At 38.8% G+C, this 24,843-nt stretch overlaps 3 protein-coding genes across 19 annotated transcripts in view; 2 read left to right on the top strand and 1 right to left on the bottom strand.

The window, feature by feature from the left end:
* The window catches only part of ADCY7 (adenylate cyclase 7), a 59,176-nt gene extending 54,784 nt beyond the window's left edge, over positions 1 to 4,392 (top strand). For all 12 annotated transcript variants that reach the window (XM_090149926.1, XM_090149929.1, XM_090149930.1 and 9 more), the window contains 3 exons: positions 629 to 743; positions 1,336 to 1,460; positions 1,581 to 4,392. In XM_090149926.1, coding sequence (XP_090006052.1) covers positions 629 to 743; positions 1,336 to 1,460; positions 1,581 to 1,727 — 387 coding nt within the window. In that variant the 3' untranslated portion in view covers positions 1,728 to 4,392. The remainder of the gene's footprint in view (positions 1 to 628; positions 744 to 1,335; positions 1,461 to 1,580) is intronic.
* Positions 4,393 to 5,788: 1,396 nt separating this feature from the next.
* Positions 5,789 to 20,443, bottom strand: BRD7 (bromodomain containing 7). The gene is made up of 17 exons (XM_031614978.2): positions 20,284 to 20,443; positions 19,821 to 20,029; positions 18,606 to 18,735; positions 18,177 to 18,234; positions 16,629 to 16,773; positions 15,452 to 15,562; positions 14,923 to 15,107; positions 13,922 to 14,045; positions 13,256 to 13,331; positions 12,356 to 12,463; positions 11,652 to 11,784; positions 10,302 to 10,413; positions 9,130 to 9,180; positions 8,061 to 8,172; positions 7,752 to 7,895; positions 6,947 to 7,090; positions 5,789 to 5,999 (listed from the first exon to the last, which is right to left on the bottom strand). The coding sequence occupies exons 1-17, from the start codon at positions 20,330 to 20,332 to the stop codon at positions 5,935 to 5,937; spliced, it is 1,956 nt and encodes a 651-aa protein (XP_031470838.1). The 5' UTR covers positions 20,333 to 20,443; the 3' UTR covers positions 5,789 to 5,934.
* Positions 20,444 to 20,565: 122 nt separating this feature from the next.
* NKD1 (NKD inhibitor of Wnt signaling pathway 1) overlaps positions 20,566 to 24,843 on the top strand; it is a 267,650-nt gene continuing 263,372 nt past the window's right edge. For all 6 annotated transcript variants that reach the window (XR_016470895.1, XR_016470894.1, XM_090149943.1 and 3 more), the window contains exon 1: positions 20,566 to 21,122. The gene's annotated coding sequence lies outside the window, so the exon portion shown is untranslated. The remainder of the gene's footprint in view (positions 21,123 to 24,843) is intronic.

The following is a 24,843-nucleotide window of genomic DNA, read 5'->3' as shown; positions in this document are numbered from 1 at the left end:
GAAATTATCAAGAGTGACTTTCTGAAATGTGGGAAAAGGTCATGAAAGCATATTGTCTCACATTTACTATTTCCAAAGCAAAGACTGTAACCCCAGTATATTTCTTACATAGTTTCTCTCTGATTACTGTAGTTTAACATTTCTAGAGGCATAACAGTAGCTCTAATGATAAGGAAGTAAAAGAATTGCTGCCAGAGAAATAGCCATCTCAGAATTTGACAGGAAGCTTTTTATGATACCTGAGAACCTGTACAAAAAGAGACTCTTCTAGTGCTGCGTTAGATCTGAATCTGAAATATTCTACAAGAATTAAAAGCAGTTTTTTCTCTATTCAGGCTCACTTTCACCATAGCAGGATTACGCAGGACATTAGGATGCAGGTAGCTGTTATGTACATATAAAGCACGTACATTAAATGTGGAATTCAAAAGGAGATAGGTACATTGATTATAACTAGCCATGCCAATTGAATTTAATCAATTTTGAATATCTATTGAACTATGCCATTTTATTCCATGGCCCTATCCTTATATACTTTATACATTAATGGTACTGTTTTGGAATAGTAGCCTAAGTCCAACCATCTATGATGTTATTTGATCACTAATACATGTCACAAACTGTGCAGGATAAGGAGAGACAACATGCACACATTGGGATTATGGTGGAATATGGAATTGCCTTGATGAGTAAACTGGATGGCATCAACCGACATTCCTTTAACAATTTCCGGTTACGTATTGGTAAGTTGTCAAGAGCACCAGCCTTTCATCTTCATAAAAATTAAAAATGAAGTATTTAGCAAGTGGAGCGTTCCATAACACTCAATACTTAATACTGAATGCAGTAGTTAGGTGCTTATAAAATGCTGAACATTTGAAGGTAGTGTTGTCTAGTCTAGCTTTTTTAATATGCCAAGCTAATTGAGGACTGCCTTTTTCTAATCACTGGAAGGAGCAATAGGAGGACTTCAGCTTGGATCAGTTTGGAGAAAACTACAGGTACAGGTGAAGAGGGAGTTACCTGGTAATTAAAGACAGCATTATCATTATACAAATGTTTTTTTCTATATATTAAGGCTAGAAGTTTTGCTTTGGCATGAGCTCTACCCTAGACTTTTCATTATACAGTGAATAAGTAATTTCACATCTCCCAAGCCTAAGTCCCACTCAGTACTAGATCAGTGGAAATACTGCTAGAAAGGCACAGCAAAGTCAGTGTGGTGCAGTTTTCCATTTTTGTCTTTTGTCGAGACTGACAATTTATAGCTAATACTGAAGGTAGATACCAAATAATTTTCTACTGCAGTAATGACACCTGCTTTTATTTATAAAGGGATAAATCATGGTCCTGTGATTGCTGGTGTAATTGGTGCCCGGAAGCCTCAATATGATATCTGGGGTAACACCGTTAATGTTGCCAGCAGGATGGAGAGTACAGGGGAGCTTGGAAAAATCCAGGTAAATAAATGTATAAGCTTTGGAAATTCTAAGAAATTATTTCTAATTGGTTATGGATTTTTTTTTTTCTTTGAATAATCTGTAGTATTTCAAGAGTTGTCTAATTCTTTTCACATAAAGGTCACAGAAGAAACGAGTAGAATACTGCAGGACCTGGGATATTCGTGTGAATGTAGGGGACTCATTAATGTCAAAGGAAAGGGAGAACTGAGGACTTACTTTGTTTGCACCGAGACAGCCAAATTCCAAGCTATTGGACTGAACTGAGGCTAAGACAAAGTTAATGCAAGTAGACTTTGAACTGCCTCCCTTCTGTGAAGACTTAGAACTTCCCTCCTTATGTGAAGGAGATTATTCTAAAAATATATAGATAGTATTCATAGTTCTTCTGCATCGAAAGATAGGAGAATGTGTGTGTTTTTGGTGTTTATTTTTTTCAATTTTTTTTATCTTCGAAAGAAGCTCTGAAAAGTTCCTAGCAAACCACCAGAATGAAAGACTGTCTTTTCCTGAAAGGATTTCAGGATTTACCTGGAATTGTCGTGAAGCATTCTCTGTTAGTTCCTTTCTTTACTTGCACTGTGAGAGTCTAATAGCTCCAGTAACAAACTACGTGGATGCACTGTTGAACTCCTTTCCTGTTAAAATATTCCACTGCTTCATTTTTTGTCACATAGCACACAGTATTGCATTTGTCACAGACGTACTGAGATGATACTCCAGGAGCTGCATATCCTGCTATTAATGCTAAACAAACTTCATGGCAGAAGACAGCAGAATAATGAAAAGAGAAATACAAGTAAACTCTGAGCTGGGCGCCTTTGTGGTGAAAAAAAAGTAATTGCACAGATTTGGATGACTTCTTCATTATCTTCTCCTCCTCCATTGCAGTATCATGTATCATGCAAGTGTTTTCCTATCCAGCAGCTGTCCAGAAATCTTTCATCTAGTTCAGGGTGTTTACATTATATATGTTGCTCCTTGTGTTTATGTGCCTCTGTATTTAGCACCTGCATGGATTTATTGTACAGTCATATAGGAGAATGGTCTTTAAAAATCTGGCTTGAAATTTCAAAAAAATATACCTAATGCAGTTTATGCTGAATGCTTGGTTAGACAGACTGTGGTACCAGCTTCTAGTACTGACATCCAGCTGGAATTCTGCATACTGACTGCATTCTTGAATGTTTTTGTAGAAGAAAATAACCTGTTTTGAATTATTTGAAAACTGAAAAACAGATCTAATAAAATAGTATTAGAAACAGTAGCAGATACTGTATAAACAAAGCTGCAGCTGAGATGAGTTTTCCTTTTTTATTTTTTTTCTATTTCTTCAACTTGATTGGCTTCTTGCTGATTTACATTCCTTTTAAAGGCAATGCAGTTTATGAAACAATTTGGTTTTGAAGATTACAAAAGGATATGTGGAAAAACATATTCGTAATGGAAATGCTTGAGCAGAGCCTCAGTGCTGAAAAGTATGCTTAGCACATTGGTAAGGTGATCACAGAAATTGGCTTGCTTTAAGTGGGTTTGTAAAGTTTTTAAGGTGTTAATAGTTTAAGCAAAAATCTAAATTAGCCTTTACCTACTTACAATCAATCTATTTTCTGTTGGTGGAAATGACCATTTTTTCTAATGGTGAGATCTTGTGGCTAAATATATGTATTAACTAAGGATGCGTTCTCCCCTCATCCCTTTGTACCCCATGGAGTATGACTAAACAGCACAGTGATTAATAAATGCAACATCTGCTTTGTTAAGCTTTACTCTTTTACAAACAAAGCAGCATCTACTAATTTGAGGAATTCATACCAAATTATACTGGAAAAGATTTTAACAAGCAGTCATATACATTACTGCCACTTTCTAATTACTGTGTAATTTCTTTAGGAAATGAAGTGACTGTTTCAAGACAGAAACAAATCTAAATATTGTCCAACTGTGGATTTTAAAAATTGTACTTACAGTCTTTGTCAAATTGGTAGGTCAAAACTATGTTTGTAGTAATTCTCCAACAGAAAATAGCAGGCTAGAAAACCTTAGTTTGAGGTTGTCAGGCTCATGTATGGACTCTGCTGAGGATGGAAGCTTCATACTTGGTGTCTTCTCAGTATCAGGTCAGTGTTGTAATAGAATAAACTCTCAAAGAGCTTTTGCTACTCTTGTACAATGTGTGTTTGTAATACCAGATGCTCAACAAGCATTTGTTTTGAGATATTTATTTATTGTGTTATAAGGACCATGCATGTGTGAAAGACTCAGCAGTCTTTAATGTCACATGGTAGTTAGGTGAAGTGGCTATTTGCCTTGTTAATATATTTTGAAAAGTACATCATGCCTATAGCTAGAGCTGGCTCTAAAGTTCACAGGACTAATAGAATTTAGATGTAAGTTATCTGTGGAAAAAAACTGGCTGTCACTAACAGCATTTTGAAATGCTTTTGTTTACATTGTATTGCCTGTCAGGCTAGTGACTTGCTTGGGCATACCTTATCCTATAGAAACCTGTTGCTTTTGAACTGGAATGAATAAGTTTTTTTGTTGTTGTTTTAAAAGGACATTGTGTACTGCTCACTGAATTTTAGTTTGGGTAACAGATTTATGTAAAGAAAAAGGGGTTCATAGCTGAAGATGACTAACTTCTTGTTAGAAATGGATTTGTATACTATAGAAATTGTATGCTATATTAGGAAAACTATTCAACTACAAAAAAGTTCAATTTAAGAGACAACTGTTCATTAATCTCATGAGAACTGTGAACTTAAGACTGAGAAAGTAATCTTCTTAGAGAATCTTTACAGCATTATTGTTTTTTGAACTATGAAAATGACACTGTATCTAATCTGAAGAGCTAATAACGTTTTGAATTAACAATCTATTTTAAAGAACAAACTTTTGTTTTTATTATTAAATAAACAACTTCCTGAAACTTGTTTGTTTTTTGCAGTTATTACGAAGGGAGGCAAATGGATGAGCCCAGGCTCTTCTCAGTGCCGTGTAGTGATAGGACAAGGAGCAGTGGCCTAAAACTTGAAAATAGGAAGTTCCATAAAGAGATACCTTCTTTATGGTAAGGGTGATGGAGCACTGGAACAGGCTGCCCAGAGAGGTGGTAGAGTCTCCTTCTCTGGAGATATTCAGAACCTGGCTGGTTGCCTCCCTGTGTGACCTGTTGTAGGGAACCTGCTTTAGCAGGAGGCTGGACTCTATGCTCTCCTGAGGTTGCTTCCAACCCCTGCGATTCTGTTCATGTACATCCCCTATAGAGTTAGAACATTTTTTTTTTAGTTGCAAAGTGAATTTGATACATATATTTATGAGAATTTATACAAGTAGAAAATACATACCGAGATACTTGCATTCAACAGCTGAAATGTAATTTCAGTGCAGTTTTCTGCCACCTGTGGCCTTCTACTGCACTATGTGATAGGTAAGTGAGGTCGGTGATGGGAAATTAGATGCTAAAAACTTAGCCAACAGTGATTTGGCTGGAACTGCTGCTTTACATCTTGTCTTCTCTTGTAGCATAAAAATAAGTTGAAATATAAATATTAATGGAAAAACTCACTCCCTTGAGAACGTCATGGTAATCAGCTACAATTAGCTACTGCTGTGGAAGAAAACCCCAGTGACTATTTTATTAGTAAACTAAAAACATTCTGTGACAACTGAAATTACTGGGGAAGTATTCAGGGTGACAGTTCAACCTTTTTAGGAATGAACTTTAAGAATTGTGGAAGTTTAAAAAAAAAAAAAACAACAAAGCAGACAAGCACCTCTGCAGCTCCTTTTTATAGTGGAGGAAGAAGAGAAAAGGAATTATAAAGATTATGTTGGACATAAGGCTGGAGATTGAGTGGAATTTGGTATTCTGCTTTAAGTTAGCTCTTCATTTCAGTTTCGTGCCACTTCACATGTTACAAATTGTTCATCAGATGGAGATGAACTACTGCGTATCATTGCTGTAAAGTCTAAAGTAACACAGGAATCTTAACGTGAGTAAATGTTGTAGGGTAACACCGATTAAAAATACCCAACATTGCCTGTTGCAGAGTTATTTTGGAAAGGGAGACTTTCACATTCAGACACCAATTATTTTTGTCTCAGTCAGATTCAGCTACACAGTACGTATCACATTTGGAAATTTGTGGTCGAGTCTTTGCACACTATATAGGCTTGTTTTCACATATGCTCTGACTTTTCCAGACACATAATAATGGAAAGAGAATTTAAATGCAGCAGAAGTCCTATAAAATAATAAGGAATGGCAAAAGAATAGTAAGTGCATTTATGAAGCAGAAGAAATTCTAATACAAACAACTCAATTTCAAAAATCATCAGTTCCAAAATTTAATAAACAAAAGTAGTTTGTTTAACACACAATATACACATGCCCAGTGAATGCACCTGAAGGACGTTTATCTGGTTCTTAAATAGAATCAAACAAACACCTGTAAACTTAACTGACACTTCAGACTGTAACTGGACCACATTCGTTTTCAGTGATGGTGACAGTCTTTTTGGGTTCTTGAAACTCTGAAAGTTCACAACAGACACCAGGTCAGTTATCATGTTTATCACTTTTCAATGACAGAAGCTCACAGACAACACAGTACTTCTCAGACACTCGCTATTTGTGTAGACAGTCCTGAGTTAACAGTGTGTGTTCTGTTACTCCATGAGTCTTTTTTCAGTTGCATTTGTTATGTGGCCTCTCTTGCAGTACACTGCTATGAAAATTAAATTGCTCAGTAATTGTTTGAGATTTCTTAGTTTCATTGAAGCAATCTGGTTCTTATTTAATAACTTCTTAACTAAAACCTTTTATAAGCCACAACTTGAGTAAATCTGTTGTTATCTTTCTTGAATCAGAATTCTTACCTGCCTTATGAACTGAGTACAGACAAATTCTAGGTGTGCTTTCATAGTTTACATGACCTATTAAGCCATTGCCACAAGGGGGAGATCTGATTCTGGCACTCATATTTTCCACTGACCAGACTCCTAATCCTGCAAAATCAGTGGTTCTTGCTAGATAAATGAGTTGATGCTGTCAACTAGAAAAGCACTACAGCTGGCCAAAGTAAGCAAAAAGAGAGCACAGCTAAAAGCCTGGCAAAAAAGGGAGCAAGATGTCTTCATTTCAGCAAGTGAGTAATTTTAACTCTTTGCTTGTAACTTCACTCTAAATGGAAAAACTAGAATTTAATGGAGTGCCAAGCTTTAAAATTTGGCAATGCTTTAAGATGAATGATAAAAAAGCTATTTTGAGTAGTTGAACCAAAGTTCCATATATCCAAAAGATTAATTTTGAACTGAGACCAAGTACAGGAATTTTCCATTAAACACAATTTTTAAAAGTGGAGAATAACTGAAAGCTGAAACTAGGTACTGTAAGTTGTACCACAAGCCATTCTAATGATTTGCAGATTGTGGTTTTGTTTTAGTTGTACAGATGCTACACAACAGTTTTGGATACTCACCATCTGTCAAATCTACCCCACTGTCCTCTGTATCAGGTAATGGAATTGAAATTCCCATTGCTTTCCGGATTCCGTATGTACTAACAATATCACCTGGGGTCACTTGTTGTGCCAGTTCCTTCAGATTGTTGGTTACTCTCTCCGCTAAAAAAAGATAAGTGGATGTACTTGTAAGCTGCATGTACAAACACACACAAAATTGCTGACACGAGTCTTTCATCTTATAACCAGTGTTTAATAACACAAATGCAAATGGACCAACTCTGGTAGCATGTTATCTTTTCTCAGTGAGCTGGCTACTTCAGATCATGTACACTGCAGCTGATCCTGCACAATTTAGTTTTACTTGCAGAACAGAAACCCTCTTTGCATAGTCCCAACATGGAAGGCTCCCATTACCTGTATAACAAACCAGCGAGACAAGAAGCTTTGCTAAGATAATTAAATAAATGATTGCTGTGAATTGCCATAATAAAAACAGACCAAACCTGGAATAAAACTATCCTTGCAATAAAAACTTGGTAAAATGTAAGCAACATCTGTTCAGAGACGTTGGAAAAATCTTGAAGTTAGGGGTGCTTGGCTATCATCTGCCTTGTGGCATTGAAAAAACTATAATTTTAAGATAGTTCAGTTACTTGTAGTTATTGTTTAAAATCTCCATCTGGCTTTCCACACAAAAAATGAAAAATAAATTCACATACTACATCAAACTGGACACAGATTCCACTCTGTTACACCTCTGCTTTAACATAAGTCAGGACTTCATCAATTATGCCAGAATGAGCAGAACAAGTACACTTACCCAAGTGCATCTCTCTGTAAGACGGACCCAGAAGACAAATCATATTAGGGGGTGGTTTTGTACTTAGTCGTTCATTTTGAGCATCCTGAAGTTCTCTCAGAAGCTTTGTTGTTTCATCAAGTTTCCTCTGGAAGATTTCAGCCTCTGTTTATAGAAGACAAGACCCTGACTAAGTAAAGAGGGTACCTTTACTTACTTTCTGATATAAAATGCACTAAGGCTGACTGTGCAGAGAGATTGAGAACATTAACTACCTTTCATTAGAAGTTAAAGATGCGTATCAAAATTGCAAGTACTGTGCTAACTTACCCTCAGAATCAAACTCTTCCATAGGCATGCCAAAGTTTGTAACAGCTTTTAGGGCTGTAAGTCTGTCATTATTAGCAGAATCCAATCTTGCAGCGATATCAATTTCCATTATCTAAAAAGAGCAAGTAATAATTCAGACAGATAATATTTAGATCAACCTCAAAACAGCAAAGTTGTTTTGGGTAAATCAGAATGCTAAGTTAATTAAAATTAGTCAGCTCCAAAAAAAAAAAAAAAAAAGCAGAAATGATACCCTATGAAACATTCATTGCTCTCTAGCTACTCAGCCCATTATTATGTTTCATACTTAGATAGGAAGGAATTGGCATCTGCCAAAAACAGCGGGGCCATGCACAAATGATGTGGTAAACTAACAGCAGCATCCCACTGGAAAAAAAAACAACCAGACTATAAACGTGAGCTCACTTAAGACTGAACTGATGAACAATCTGACAATAAAAGTTAAAACCAATGGGGAACTGATGAAGGCTTCAGCTCTTTCCCTATACTATTAGACTGTCTCTCTGAACAAAATTTGTTGGGTGAAATGATTGTAATGCCTACTGCATGCCTACAGGGACAGAAGCTCCTTAAGAAACTATCCCAAAGGAAGCTATATATCACTGTCTTTTACACTTTTTACAAGCTTATGTTAAATCAAGTTTTTAGGGGGAACTGTACAATTACAGCTTCCAACCAGAAGACTGAGTGGTGGTCAAGCAATCACAAATATATAATGCATTTTTTTCTAGTTTTCCTGACACAGTCAAATTTATGTAAGACTGACTTTTGCAATATTCTTGTGCTCTAGATGCCTATGCTGATTTAACAGAGTTGTTAGTTAGGATAGTATGGTTAGGTTGTGGTCAGACTCAATGATCTTTAAGGTCTTTTCCAACCTGAGCAATTCTATGACTCTATGCATTTGTCAGAACTGACACAGAACATATTTCCATGCAAAGTTTCAGTGTTGCTTCGTAAGCTGCAGGGGTTTTGGCTGTTGGGATAAGTGAGGTATTCGACGCGCGTTTCTTAGAGCAGCTTTCAGATATAAAAATTTTACCCTTACCTCTTTTAATGCATCACTTCTTTCATGAGGCCCTTCATCTTCCTCCAGGGGCTGAATACAGAAAGGATTTTTAAAGCAGGCATTAAAACTAATCTTTTCCTTAAGGTCAAAGTGAACCTTACAATGTGGTGGTTTTAATCTGAGGTAAATGATGCAAGCTCTCTCTGTAAAACCAAGTTACAAAGCAGCTGTTTTTAAACAGCTTTTTTCAGATACCAATATTTACCAAAATATATTGTATAGTACACATTTTACTACTCTTCACAAACATCCACATGTTTTTCCCCAGTGATATCACCTCAAGGGGAAAAGGAAAAAAAGAACAGCAGGCTGAAACATATTGTTTCAATACATAACTGCATTTCTCTTAATATTTGCAACAACAGTGATTGAACCCTGTAAGCCAATGGCACTATCGAGTACAACAGAAGTGATAAACTTGTAATGCAAAGCAAAAGTCTGAACTGGAGGCTGGGGGTCTGATCGTTGCTCTGTGAGATGTTCCCAGAATTAGTTTCACTTACATACAAATCATTACTAAAAACCTATTATTTGTTTATCAGCAGAGCATCCATTCAAGTCAGAGTAAGCTAGAGCAATAGTTAGGGGTAACTACTTTCTGGAGATACACAACTAATTGATGATTTATGAATTCAGTCCCATATCTTGCTCACCAAATCAGTCCCTTTGATTCCAGTCTTGTTTGGCACACATGGATACTGAAGTCTCACAAGTTGTTTACTACTTTTCCATAGCCCATATTTGAGTTTAAAAGCACTGCACTAACTAATGGGAAAAATTAATTAATATTCTCTTAAAATAAGCAGTGGTGCTAGCAGTGTGCTAAACTTCTCATGGAAACAAACAAAAACCAGTGATCACCTTGTCTCTAAGCTGAGCACTGCTGTTTTCTTACTAACAGTAATAGGCACAAATAGAAAGGATGGACAAAGGCTATGAGACTCTGGCTCCATCTACAATATTCAATTTTCACATTTCTCTAATTAACAAACTATCATAATATCTTTCTAGAAAACCTATTTGCTGGAGACAGGTGTCTTCATTTTCAAATTTCACCGTTAAAAAGGGAGCCCCTTACTAGGATCAGTGTCATCTTTTTCTAGCTTGTGCACCAGGAGTAACGACTAGAAAACTCACAAGTTCACCCTTACCGTTTCTAGTTCTCTGAGAGATCTTGAATGTCCTCCTTTAGTTAGAACATCAAGCAAGCTATCAGCCATTAAGAAAGGATAATCTTGCGATTTCATCAAAAATTCATGAATACTAGAAGATAAAGATAGTTAAGAACAACTGCTTCTGTATCAAACATTCAAGAGAAAAAAGTTTTGTTAGGTAAAGGCTAACCAATGCCTACTGCATGGAAAACATAAAAAGTAGCAGAGAATTTAATTTAACTGGCTTGCTTTTTTTTTTTGTTTGTATTGCCTAGAGCTGTTGTAGCCTAGGAACACTTTCAGATTCAAGAACTGAAAAACAAAAATCTGCATCTTCAGGCAGCTGTATTAAACTGAAAGCAAACTTGTACAGCATAGCAGAAGTGCTAAGTTGTGGCCTGAAGCAGTGATTGAGCACCTGGTGGGAAGGCAGGGCCAACCCAGGGAAGCTCAGGTGCATGCAATGTACCTGAGTGACTGGAAGGGGTGAAGCCAGGATTCACCCCTTCCCAGATCTCATTTAAGGGTTGGCAGTGGAGGTGAGGGCATCTCACTGGAGATCTCTGTACACCTGAGGCCTTCTAAAGGTAAGCAGATTCTTTTCTTTGTTTCTGTGCCCATGGCTGCTGTATTTGAGCAAACCCTCTCTCAGAGTAGCCTAGGACTTTGCTGTCCTGCTGTGCTTTCCATCGCATTACAGACATTTAATGTTTGCACTGTAGTTAAGTACTCCCATGTTTCATGCAAATGTATATCACTGTATTCTATCTCTGAGTTCTCATAACAGAAGGACTTTGACATCTTTACAATCAACGGTGAAGGAAACAATGGGAATTTGTTGTTGTAGCAAATAATGTGAAAATCAAGCAGTGTGTGCTATTCAACAATGAAATTGGCAAGTACTGTTTCTGTACTCAGATCTCCCACTGCAAACACAGAAGTGTGGTGAGCAGTTGGTATTAAGAAAGACTGCTTTTTAGTAAGGCAGTAGTGAAGTTCTTTAACATTAAAACAAAAATCCAATCAACGCATTTCTGTTTGAGTTTTATACATATATATATATATATATATACACATACATACATATTAAAAAATTGTTATGCTGTACATTCTTATGTATCAGTAGCATCAAAATCCCCTGGTCCTTCCTTGTTTCACACTGCATGCAAACTCCTTTATTAAATAAGGGGATTAGACATTTCTTAAAACTACCAAACAAAAAAGCAGTAGCTGTAAGACATGACACAGTGACATCATTCAGCAGTACAGGCACAGTCCATACTGCAGCAATTTGCATGTTGTTTCCATACATGACCACTGTAATGCATGCTCTAGCTGTTTGATTACCTGAATGATCCCTGATTAGAGTCCTCCCCATAGGTTGAATAGATTAAGTCAGAATCTTCTTTGCTGATGTTGGCAAATGTAGAATCATATGTTGGAGCATACGAACTGTAGGGTCCATAGTTCAAGTATGTCACTAATAAATAACAACAGTACTAATTATTACCTCTGGTATGCACATATTAGATAAAAGTGAGATGAGGTTGTCAAATAATCCCTCAGAAGAAACTAAGAACGTATTTCTTAAGAAAACAAGTATTCATAGAATACCATCTTTTCACCCTGCAAAATTTTTTTAATAATGCCTATTTGTAAATGCATATTTATTTACAGATGTTCTATTAACAATATTGTATGCCTTAACCCAATATGAAAATTCAGTCTGGTGCTGATAACAGGTTCTCAGGTTCCCCTCTATGCTCCTTCAAAGCTAGCAGAAACCCCTGCATCTCTCTGGTATTGCTTCTCTTCTCAATCTAGATCAATCTTCTATTGAATATGCTTCCAATTTTGTATGTGTAAATTAAGCTAGATTTTGTGATGTGCTCTTTAGACGTGCCATAAATACATGCAAAGATGGACTTTATTGTTTAAAAAAAAAAACAAAAAATCCAAACTGAGTACTACTAATGAGATCAACATATTTTGTTTATATAACAAGGAAGATTTATAGTGTTTTGAAAATAAATAAATCAATCAGCACTTGCCTGGAGTAACCTTGTTTCTTTTATCTTCTTTGAACCCTTGTAATGTATTAACTCCTGACTGAAGTCTTCCTGCTGTCATACCCAGCTTCACAGGGCAGTAACCTGGTTCTACAAGAGCATGCAATCAAAATACAAGACTAATAAGGCACTGTTAAGCGACACAAGAAGATGTCCAAACTTATTAAATACTTCCATCCTGTTTAGTCTGAAATTTCTGGCTACAACTCAGAGCATTGTTCTTCAATTGCTTCATATTAAAGACTGCACGTAGTTTTAAGTATGAATTCAAACCCAAGATAAAGCACTGGTTTAAGTGGTAACACTGGTTAAGGATTAGTTTTCTTCCTTCCTGCCTCCCCTAACAAAAGCTGCACTGTCTTGCTGAGGTTTCCTACTGCATAAATAAGAGGAATTGAGAAGTTTTCAGAATAGTTTCTGTCTAATGTAGACAGTCAGCTCAATTCTGCAGTAAGGTGACAGTTAAATAATTGAGTACCTGCATTCTAGCTAGTGACACTACATGGATGGCAGTGAGGAGACAAAGTCATTTGGAACTCAGACAATTCCCAGTTCTAGGGAGTCTGTGACCCTTTGGGTCAGACTGCACTCTGTACTTGATCCTGACTTATGGAGAGTCTGGTGTACCCTAACATATGGCTGGTAGTTCCTTCTCTCATGGCAAAAGCTCTCTTGCATCTTCCCCAAACTACTCATGCAAAATGGAAAACGATTGGCCACTGATGGTTCCCTCCAGCTGCTCCTTGATGCAGCCCCAGTTGCCTCCACCAGCTGCATCTTCTTAAATTCAGACTATCAGAGTATTAAGAACTATAGGTATTTGCCCATCTACACCAGCAGAACACTTCAGTGTCATTTGTTACTTGAACCATGCTAACTTACCTCCTGCAGTAAGATCAACTGGATTAAGAAGGCCCAGAGTTGTTGTACCATCTGGCTTTCTTCTTTCAAATTCACACTGAAATAAAATCATAATTTATGTCACCAGATGAAATTCACAGTCCTTACATTTATAGAAACAGGTAATGAAAGTTGTCTTATCCATAGAAATTAAGATGGATTTGGAAAGATCAGTCAGACTTAGAAATGAATACTTTTTTTTTTTTTTGTAAAAAAAAAAAGCCTTTCCCTGGATAACAGTTACTGATCCAGGCACGAGGGATAAAGAAATTACAATAAATAATTACATTTCTATAAAAGGCAAGTAATAAGATATGTAACTCATACTTGGTAGAAACAGGCCCCATTCTACCAAACTGGATTCCTTCTCCTTTGCTCAGATATGTGGTTGCTTCAGACTAGGAGGTTTTTTTCTTGAAATTCCTAGCATTCATCCTCCTCTATTACTTTTATCTAAGAATTCTGAAAATGTAAGATGAACTTGCTCTGCTGATGATATTCAGCATGCATTTGACTGATACTCTTCCTGCCTCCTGCCTTTACACTGACATTATCAGTCATGTGTAAAATGATATAAGCTGTACTAAGAGCATGCCTTGAGTTTCAGTGATGCTACCTAAGCCCAGTTCAGGAAAAAAAGTGATTTACCTGGCTGTTTGCAAGTCGTCTTGTTAACTTTCCTCCAGATTCTCTAACAATACGATCAATCTGCTCTTGTTCCCTTTCCAAGCTATTGATTCTTAATTTGTCTTCAAGTAGATCTTTGTCCTTCCTATGAATAAAACCAATATATCTTAGTTAATAGCTTTAACAGACACAAATAGCTAAGTATCAGGAACAGGGCATTCGGTAATTTCTTTTTGCAAACTGCTTTTGTAGACAGCTCCCCCTCAATTAAAAAAAAAAAAATGCATTGAATAGGACTATTTAATAAAGAAGGAGAAAATGTGATAGACTTAAACCCATGAATGCTTTATGATAGTGATTGTAAAAGAATCTGTTTAGCTTAATTCAACCATACAAACGGACGTAGTTTGGCATGTCAAAATTTACATCATTACTCTGACAAAACAATCTAGGATGTTTTTGGTAAAAATTAAATGTTTAATGCTCTGTATTAAGTACCTATGCTCTCAAAACTTGGAAAATAAAGTTCCTAGTATTTCTGAACATCAAAAGGAATGTTTCTAGGCATTAAAATTTAATTAGAAAGTAAATATTTGGTAGCTACACATTTATAAGTATTATGCAAAAAATAAGTGATTGGAACTTGAAATTGGCTGAAGAGTCATTTGTAAGGAGATATTTAAAAGGTCATGTTTGCAAGTTTTCTTCACAACAGTACTATTTACATGAAGCAGACACTAAAACTAATAATAACTGTTAATAATAACAGAAAATAACTGAAATGGAGTTGCTGAGCAGTAAAAGATTATCCCCATGAAACATGATGATACCATATAAAAGACTTCCAAATATACTTATTTTGGTATTTTGACTTTACATAAATGTTACTCCCTTGAGATGAAGGACTGTTAGGGTATATCCAGTACCAAAGAAAACCACACCTCCAAATCCCCAGTAAGTCAGCTTATTTCAGTGGCATTAAAGGGGTGCATCTTCTAAACATTAATGAGACAATACTTCACTTTTTGTGTTCCTTGTTAGGTGTTTTGAAAGCTTTGGTATCGCCATCCACAGGTTCTCCTTTGTCTTTTCCAGAACCACTTTCATCTTCTCCACTTAGCTGCAGTTCTACCTTGTCCTTCTGTTTCCTCGTCTTCTGCAGATCTGCCATGAATTCTATACTTTGTTTCAGGCTCTGAATCCTCTCCTAAAAAACACAGTAGAATCCTTGTTTCCTGCTTACTTTTCCTAACATAACCACAAAGAACAATTTAACTTTAGTTCTTTCTTATGCTTGCAAGTATAAAGGCAATTTAGAAAAATCAAATATTAAGTGCAAATAAGTTATCTGGTAATATCTCCTTCTCTGGAGATATTCAGGACCCATCTGGATGCCTACCTGTGCAGCCTGCTGTAGGGAGCCTGCTTTAGGGGGGTTGGACTCAGTGATCCCTAGAGGTCCCTTCCAACCCCTACAATTCTGTGATACAACTCTGTGAAAGCAAGAAGTTTTTTTTTCCCCCAATATTTTGTTTTGTAGTCCTTTATTACCTGGCTAAGTATCTTCATCCCTGAGTGCAGCAGTTTTTTTGCAGCTTTGTAGTAAATGGTGTCTGGTTTGTTGTATGTCATTGCATTAGTACACATCAATTTGAAGTTATCCTGTACAAACAATTTTGGAATGAAAGTTAAAGTTTTATAATATGCTGTATTCTAATCCTTGTTGCAAATGGCGCATCTGGAGCTTTAGCAAAAAATGATTTCAAAGAAAAGTTTTAATTAAAAGTTACTTGAAAGGGTAAATGGAAATAAGCATGTCAATCAGACTCAAGTCTCAAAACTAGCATGCCAGTAAACACCTTGAAAACATTCCTAGGCGTTCAGTATTGCTCCTAATTTTTAAAGTTTTGATGCAAGCCCTGTTAAATAAAACTACCCACCTCCCTGACAAATCAGCAGGCACTGATAGAGAAACACTGAAGCAATGTAGTTTTTCCTTGCTTTCTTTTTTGCTTACAGAGAAGTGCAGCTGTTAATATTGACTAAGTTTTGACAAAATAAAAGCCAGTGAACTCATGATGTCTAATAACAGGCCAGTTTCTTTGCCTATATCCCTTTACTGCATAAAAATGTATAAGAAAATACAAGCATCTTCATTCACTGTTTTACAAAGTAGTAGTTGAAAGTATGACCCCAATTCCCCCCCGACCCTGCACACACAGTACTTTCAGGGCCTTCGATCCACTAGACACTACAGCACAGGATTAAGTGCCTGCTGTGAACAGGACTGAGCTAATCTGGCCTTTGCTACTTGTGGTTCTACATCCCTAGATAAGCTAAGCAGCTAGGACTGAGGTGACAGGATGCCAACGATGAAGTAACTGACAGGCAAGTTAACCCTACTCCTCGTTTTTCTGGGAGGTCTGCTACAAATGCTAACATTTTCATTCTTAAGTAAAGATCTAAACTGACACACCGATGGACAAGCTGATATAATCCTGCATAAGAAATGAAGACATCTATGTCATCTTGAAATACATATTCACAAACCAGAGGTATGCTGCTTCTCTTCCACAACTTAGCTGCTCACAAAAAAGTCAATAAGAAACATTTCCTCAGGCACAAGTATTGGTTCTTCTTGGCAACTTCATATTATCCTAAAATTGTAGAGCTCAACTAAATTGCACACAATCCATCTCTGTAGTCAAAATGAAATTCACAAAATTACCTTTAATTCTTCTATGGACTGGTACCCATTGTTCTTGATCTTCTCTTTCATAGTACTAAAATCCATTGGATTTTTAATGATCATGGAGTAGCCAGGGGCAATAAAATCAGTCACAGGAAATGAAAAGAAAGAACTTGGATCTTTTCTGTTAAGATATGAAAGGACATTTTTATGTTTCAACTTTATAACAAAGAACATATTGAGCTCAAAGTTAAATAGAAAGGAATAGACTAAGTTGAAAAAGAATCAAATACATGAAGCCAGAAATGGCTTTTGTCAGCACAGTCTTTCACTTCTGAAAGCTGGAAAGCAAACCCAGATACCAGAAAAGTGCTACAACATTATCTTAGAAGTTAGTTCTACATTTTGGTAACTATCCCCAAGAAGATTAAAAAGAAAAATACAAATAACATGCTTTTGAGGTTTTTCTCTTCACATTTTTTTAAATTAAAATTAGGTCAACATAGAACAAAGGGAATTAATGTGATAAAAATGTATACTTGTCATTCATTAACTAGCTTGCTTACTTTAAAATTAATGGAAGGGAATGAAAGCTAAAATAGCAGATGTATTCAGAGTTGTGTTCATTTTCAGGTTACACAATTTTAACAGCTTATTTAAAATTAAACATTCCCTGGTATTCTCTCCTTGGGATAAAGCTAGATTGATAAATTGGTATGAATTTCTCTTCCAGAACTGCTGATTTTTTTTTTTTTCTTTTTTTCCCTGAATTCTGTAGTTTCAGGCTGGCCTCCCACGCCAATGTTGCTGAATTCCTCACTGTTGCTACATGCTTGTGAAACCACTGCTGTTTCAGGCCTTTTCCTGTGGCTTAGTTATAACTTATGGATTTTCACTCCTAGCTGCAAAGTGTGTGTAGATACACATTTTGATAGTATGCTGTCAGTTTCCCAAACCTGATAGCAGATGTCTCCCAAACAACATTTTGAGCTTAATCTGGTAAAATAAGGTAAAGGTCTTTCAACCATTATAAGATGGGTGGTCGGGTGCTGGAATGGGCTGCCCAGGGAGGTGGTGGAGGTGCTCAAGGAACGTTTGGATGTTGTGTTGAGGGACATGGTTTAATGAGAACCATTGGTGATGGGTGAATGGATGGACTGGATGATCCTGTGGGTCTTTTCCAACCTTAGTGATTCTATGATTCTAAGACGTACACTCCTTCTTGACTTTAAGAAGGAATACCTTGAACCAGAGCTTACTTGAAGGAACTGCAGTTTCCGCAAATCTGATTATTTTAGTCAAAATATATTTGGTTAATAAGACATGATCTACATTTATGAGTATGTACTTCCTTTTTATAGTAAAAACTGGAGAACTCAAGGGAAATAAATGAAATTACAGTTTTGGTAACTTTATTCCAACCTCATGGGGGGAAAAAAAGTTCTTATACAGGAAATATACCTAATTATCCAGCAATATGACATGTTTTATCCAGTAATATTAGAACTAAACTTCTTATAGTCCTTTTCCCTTAATGTACATTATATTCATTTTGCAGCTCTGAAAGCCTGTAGCATGGATACTTACCTCTGTAGCTGTCTCATGAGTTGATTCAGAGCTTCCTGAAGTGGTGTCTGCTCCACCTCTGGACAAAAAAGAATTGTGGATAGGAAGGATATGAAATGGAACTGAGTGCAAGTGATACTAAACTTCCAAGATATCAGTCATCAACCAAACAAGTGATCTTACTTGAGAATTCAGCCTAAACAAATACAGTGGTAAAAAACAGGATACGTAGATATACTTTTCTCATTGGCCTCAACATTCTGCACATACTGACAGGGGCAGTAGATACTACTTTTTCAAAACAAGTATATGGTAACAGTTTCAATACTTGTAGGAGCTGGAGAAGAACATGGGGATGACAAAAAATGTCAAGATACTTGTTATACAAACAAAAATAAAAAGCAAGTCAGTAGAAGAAAATTAGAATTCACTAAAGATTTGTTTTTCTACCTTCCTGTTTTGATAAAGTACTCGTTAATGGTTTCTCTGGTGATAATTCCAATCTGATAGGGGTCTGACATTTCAGTTCCTGCTCTCCCTCACTGTCTGGGTGTTCTCGATCGCGTTTCCTTTTATCCTCCTAGAAGGAGAAAGATTGCTATAAAACCTCAGGACCTGCAAAACCAGCATTATGACTGCACGTAACGCTCCAGATTTTTCAAAACCACCTTGCACAATGAAAACAAAACAAACCACAAAAGAGCACACCATGTTTACAAGGCTTTAGAAACACCGCATTTTTAGTGTACTGTCTCCATCTACTGGTTGATACAAAAATTCAGCTTACAATGCAATCTATCATTGAATGTTTATTTTTTAAACATGACAGCTTTAGAGCATGGCAGGAATGCCTCCACACAGAGAATTGTCTCCAGTGATACCTCTGGGATGATTCTGAAGTTTATACAAAAATTAATAAGAGCGAGGTAGGAAGTTTAAAATGAGATTGTAACCATTTCCTTCAAATAAATGTGTTATAAATACTGATCAGGTAAAGAATTCCGAAAAGAAATTACATTTTCTTCTTAATTAAGAACCAGTGATGTCTTAATTCTATTTTATATAAATCGATTTATTTAGACACAGCATTTATTTCTGCTTTTAAATTTCTGTATGTTTACACTAGCCAGTATTTGAGATGACTTTTCACACCTTTTTCTATAAAATCTGAAACAAAGGAATTGGCAAAACCAAAACACAGAGTCTGAATGCACTCCAGCATAAGAAGGCAATCAGAGGGCTGGAGCACATCTCCTGTGAAGAAAGGCTGAGGGAGCTGGCCTTGTTTAGCTTAGAGAAGGTTCCAGGAAGACCTCATTGTGGCCTTCCAGTGCTTGAAGGGAACTAACAAGCAGCAGGGGAACTGACTTTTTACACGGTCTGATAGTGACAGGACAAAGGGGAATGGCTTTAAACTAAAAGAGGGGAGATTTAGGTTAGATGTTAGGAAAAGAGTATTTACTCAGAGAGCGGTGAGGGGTTGGAACGAAATGATCTTTAGAGTCCCTTCCAACCAAAACCATTCTATGATTAATGGTACAAGTTACAGGTAGGCATATCTGCTCGCTGTCTGTAACAGTGGCAGGCAAAGCTGAAGGTATTTTTCTGTGGTGGTGTTGGGTTTTTTTGTTTTTTTTGCTAATATACAAAAGCACGAACGCATACCTTAACTTTTCTCTTTCTTTTCTCCTTCTCTTCTCCAGGAACTTGTTTTTCTCCCTTCTTCCTCTTTTTCCTTTTTCTGTCCTTGTGCTTTTCATGCTCGGATTTATCCTCGTACAGACTGGCATCGAGCCCCGCGCTTCCCGTGGACAGTTCGGCAACTTCGTTCCCTCCAACTTTCAGCACCAGCTTCAGCGGCTTCTCTACGTACTCTTTAACGCAGCAGAGAAACGAGGCGTCGAACGGCGCACACAACGCGTTCTACCCGCGCCACGGCCGTCCCCCCCCGCCCCGCAGACCGGTGACCCGCCCCCCCCCGGGCCGTTTCTCCCCTCCCCGCCCGGCCGCGGGTGCCCAGGCCCTGCCGCGGCTCTCCGCCCGGCCCCGGCTTCCTCTGCCTTTGAGCCGGGCCCGGCCGGCGGGCCCGGGGCTCGGCGCCCGCTTCACGACCCCCTTCCCCACCCACCCTCGTAGGGATGCTTGTCCGACTTGTGCTTCTTGTGTTTCTTCCCCATGGCGGCCCGACGGACCGCGCTGCCGGGCGGATACCGGCCCCGCCGAGCAGCGGCGCCGCGCGCACCCGGCACGAAGGGCGGCGCGGGAGCCGCGGCCCTGCAGCGCCCCCCGGCGGCTCGGCGGAGCTCCCGCAAATCCTGGCGCAGGCGCAGAAGCGGGCGGGGCAGTCGAGCGGCGGGGCCGCGCGCCGCGGTGGAGCGGCGTTCGCTCGGAGCGGCTGTGCCTGCTCGGCCTCGTTCCACGGCGGTGCTGCCGTCTCAGCCTCCGCTGCCGTCCGTCCCTTCTGTTCACGCTCCCGTGGGCGCCCCTCTCCTCGCGGCGCCTCTCCACGTCCGCGCCGCGCTCAACGCGGGCTGGAAGTCCTGCCTGGAGCACCGCCCGCTCCGCTGGCCGTGTCCGCCCGGTGCTGTCCCTCACGTCCCGGGGTATCGCGGCGCCCCAGGCACACGGCGGGATTCGGCCCCGCTGCTCCTGCAAACCGGCCGTGCGGAGCCCGCAGCGGGACGGGGCTCCCAGAGGTGGCAGCGCTTTGCTCCTCGGTTGCACGTTCACGGGGACGCATCTGTGTTGTCCGTTGCAAGTTAGAAATAGCAAGTTACAAATAGCTCTGGGTATAAATGAAGGCCTCCTAGGAGCTCTCTTAAAGTCAGCGGTTACTGCTTCGGCAGCGCTGCCTCTGCCCGGCCCTGCCGTGAGGCCTGCTGAAATGTCGCCCTGTGCAGCTGAGTGCAGGAAGGCACCGCGTCCATCCCGGGAGAAGCTGTAGTTTTAATCCCACCCAGTGATGCTGTAAGTACTCCCTGGATTTGTTGAAACGCCTGTGATATTCTATAGCCAAAGAAAATAACGGTTAGACGTTAATTAGGAACGTAGGATACACATATCTGTACACCTCCGTGAGGATGATTTTTAAAGTTTGAGGAACGTGGTCTGTGTCCGTCGCTGGGAACGCGGCGAGACGCGATGCTGTGTGTTCTGCTGAGCTCCGCTGCGCTTTGGTGCGGTGCTCCCAGGGCTTGTGGTGCTCTGGAACAAAACGCTGCTCTCCCGCTTGATCTCACTGCAGTAGTTTGAAATTCAGCTGTAACACACGCAGTTGTTTTTCTAATTCACATCTGGGTCCTCTAATGCTCTTATTACACGTGCAGCGAATGCTGTTAAGAGTGCTCTGGTGAGATGCAGAGGGTTTTTGCTTGGGACGTGGCCACATGAAGAAACTACGATGTAAATGTTTAAAGGACATGTTTTATATAATGAAAAAAAGTTGCTATATCCTCTGTTCCCACAAGAAGACTGGCAGATTTCCTAAGTTTTTTCTTTTAAGTGTGTATGGCAAGACTGTTCAATTTCTTTTCTGAAATTTACTGACTAATCTTACCCTGAATCTAACAACATTCAAGAGAGTTATATGCACAGGAGCAAGGTGAGATGGTGCCAGCACTGACAGCTGCCTTTTCCAGGTGTCTCATTCAACACCATCTCCCTGATCAGAGAAAGATACTTTTTTTTCTTAACTGGTAGTAGAGGCACTTGTTCCTAGAATATACACCATTTTACTCTCCTTTTCTCTAGCTTGTCTTTCCGTTTGAAAGATACATGTTTCTTTCCTCTCAAAAATATGAATATAGCCCTTCAAAGTACAGTTCAACTGTCAGAAGCTTGTAAAGAAAAGATTCTGCTTTTCTGTGCATTGTTCTAGTATTGCTGTTGGGCTTTGTCACTTCCTTAAGAACTGAGCAAATATGTATTTCTGCCTACTCAGCTGGCTCTGCTGTTACCTGTAGGACAAGAGGAAAGTTAAAGGAATCTTATCCCTGCATCCTCTTCCAATACACGATGTGTTCCCGGCCCTGATCAGGGGAAGCGCTTGCAATTTCAGGGGGACTCAGTGGTGCAGAGGGCAAAGATAGAAGTACTGAATGTCCTTTAAATCAACACAGAGGCTGGATGCAACTTGGAACATTTAAGTGTTTGAGTAGTGGTTTGTTATATTGCCATAAAGGAGAAATATATAATGTGGCCTCCTATTTTCTAGCAATGATTTTCAAATGAGATGGTATTTTTCAACAACAAATCTCACTGTTTCCAAAGTACACCTTCACTCAGTAAAAAATGAACAAACAAACAAACTAGTAGTTTCCAGAGCTGACTTAAGGTAGGTAACACCTCACTGGTACAATGTGTGCCTGGTGCCTTCACAGAAGAGCAGTCAGTGTAGACGAAGCTACAAACTTCAGAAGATGGAATATTCTTTCAGACTTACTGCAAGTCTAACACTGTTTAACGTTTTGCCAAATTCACGTCTGCTGGAGTTGTGTACTTACCTGTAACTTTAAACTTTAATTAAAACTTATTACATATTGTTATTCTGGACAAAGACTTGGAAGATTCCCTGGAATCTTAGAAATCAAATATTCAAATAGTCTAAATTTAAAGTCTGATGATTTGTTTGGAAATCCAACTCTCTAACTTAAGAGTTCATCTATTGGATTCTATTTCATAATTCTGTGACTTCTAGTACACATATTCTAGGCATTAAAATTTGGACCTAGTTTGGCATGTAGTGTACATTCTGAATGTCTGGTGTTTGTGCTGCTCTGCTGTTTCAAATTGTTATGGCTGACTGGCAAAGAAAGAACACTGCTTTCTATGAAAAGTAATCCTAAGTCATTTACTCACAGTAACAAGCAAATATCTTTGTAGCCAGGATTCTTAAGGCTGTAATAATCATTACAATGAGGTTGTTGTTCATTTGTAATTAGGGAAGATTACCTTATTTTCCACAGAGCCCTGGTATTGATCATGCTGTTGGACTTCTGTGTATTTGCAAAAGTCTGTTTTCTAAGTATTCTCCCTGTGATCTTGCCCAACTCCTCTGGGGACTTCTTTTAATACATTTCTTTTTAAGTGATTTTATGCACCGGAAAGAATACCTCATTGCATAACTTGGAACTTCAGTAGTAAAATTTTTGCTAGACGTGCATGAAATTGCATGAAATTTAAACATTTGTGACCTTGGTTGTTGGCTGGCACTGCTGCGTTGGTTGGTAAAATTAAACAGGATTCAGCTAGATCCTCCTAGCTTCCTTCATGACTGGGGGTGAGTGGAACACGTATCCCTCATCTGCACTTCTCCCTGGTCATGTAGATTTCAAAGGATTTGGAACAAAAATATGGAGAAGCCTGAATAGCAAACTAGTTGGAACTGGAGGCTGCCTCAGCAGTTGCAGCAGGTAATTTGCTTAGGGAGCAGAGGTGTCACTGGCAGAGGCACATGTATTACCCAGACAAAGGTGAAGATGAAGTTTTAAGTTGATGCTAAGAGGGAAAAATGATAATCAAATTTACACTTGTATTAGATTTGTACTTATAAGCTGTAATGGGAGAAAATTTGCTGCAAGTATCTAGCAGGATCTCTCAGGTAATGCTCTGGTTAGTTCATTTATCTTAGGTAGCGATTCAGCTTTTTAATTTTATTTTGTTTTCTGTACTGGTATCTCTAGAGGAAACATGGTAAATAGAAGAAGATATGAAGAGCATTAGGCCACATGGTGGTGTAATATGCAAAGGAAAATGAACCAGTCATGTCAAAGTTAATGAAATGTACACAATAGACACGTTTATTTGCTTATTAAAGCAGTAGTGGTTATCTGATTAAACCCAGTACGTGATATTACTACGAGCAGTCACTTTGTAAGACCTTTAATTTCAAGCAGGGAGCCAAGCAAGTACATTTGCTGGGGTCAGCTGTGGTTTTAGCTCAGCTTTCTCTGAAGGTGCCTGCGTTCAAGTTACTGGTGTTCTGTTTCCTAGTTCAGGAATCCTGAAAAGGTTCACAGTGGAAAAGTTAAAATTTGAAAATGGAGATGACCACATCTGCAACCCCCATGGTGTATGTCTCCCAGTAAAAGCCTTGGTTTTCATCTGCTGCGGGCTGGGCATCTCTCACATTCACAGGTGCAGCAGCTTCTCTTCAGCTCTGTGTTTTGTGTGTGACAGAAGCCAGGGAGAAGCTGTGCCATTGAACTACTTGGGACGATACCTCAAACGGCAAGCTGCGGTGAGAGCAGGGCTGAGAGGTGCCAACAGTGTCTCCAGCACAGTGTGACTGCAGACACACACATCTGCAGCAGCGACAGCTGGGTTTGTGTGGCAGCACTGAAACACAGGCATGCTGGTACAGTGGGGATCTAAAGGGAGGTGATGGGGGGAAGGTTAGTTTGGTGGAGCCCGTTAGTTTTTCTCCATGCAACAAGGAGAATAAATTGTTCAGCCTTCTTTGCCTGTTTGTTCAAACCTCTTGTGCAAAATGTTTGAGGTCAGCTGGATGCCACACAGGTCTGCAGAGCACCGTGCAAACAGACAGAAATTTATGCTGTATGTGCTGGTCTTCATGTCAGGGACAAAAGTGAAGACAAGAGCGTAAGTCTAGTGCTGCTCTGCAGCCTTGAGCAGAAATGAAACACTTCTTTCAAGGTATTTTTCTGTTCTGTGAATATGGCTCTTGGAA

This window comes from Phasianus colchicus, chromosome 13 (genome assembly GCF_987193195.1).
Source record: "Phasianus colchicus chromosome 13, bPhaCol1.hap1.1, whole genome shotgun sequence".
NCBI lineage: Eukaryota > Metazoa > Chordata > Aves > Galliformes > Phasianidae > Phasianus > Phasianus colchicus.
The sequence above is the reverse complement of the archived record's forward strand: the minus strand, read 5'-3'. Positions and strand labels throughout refer to the sequence as shown.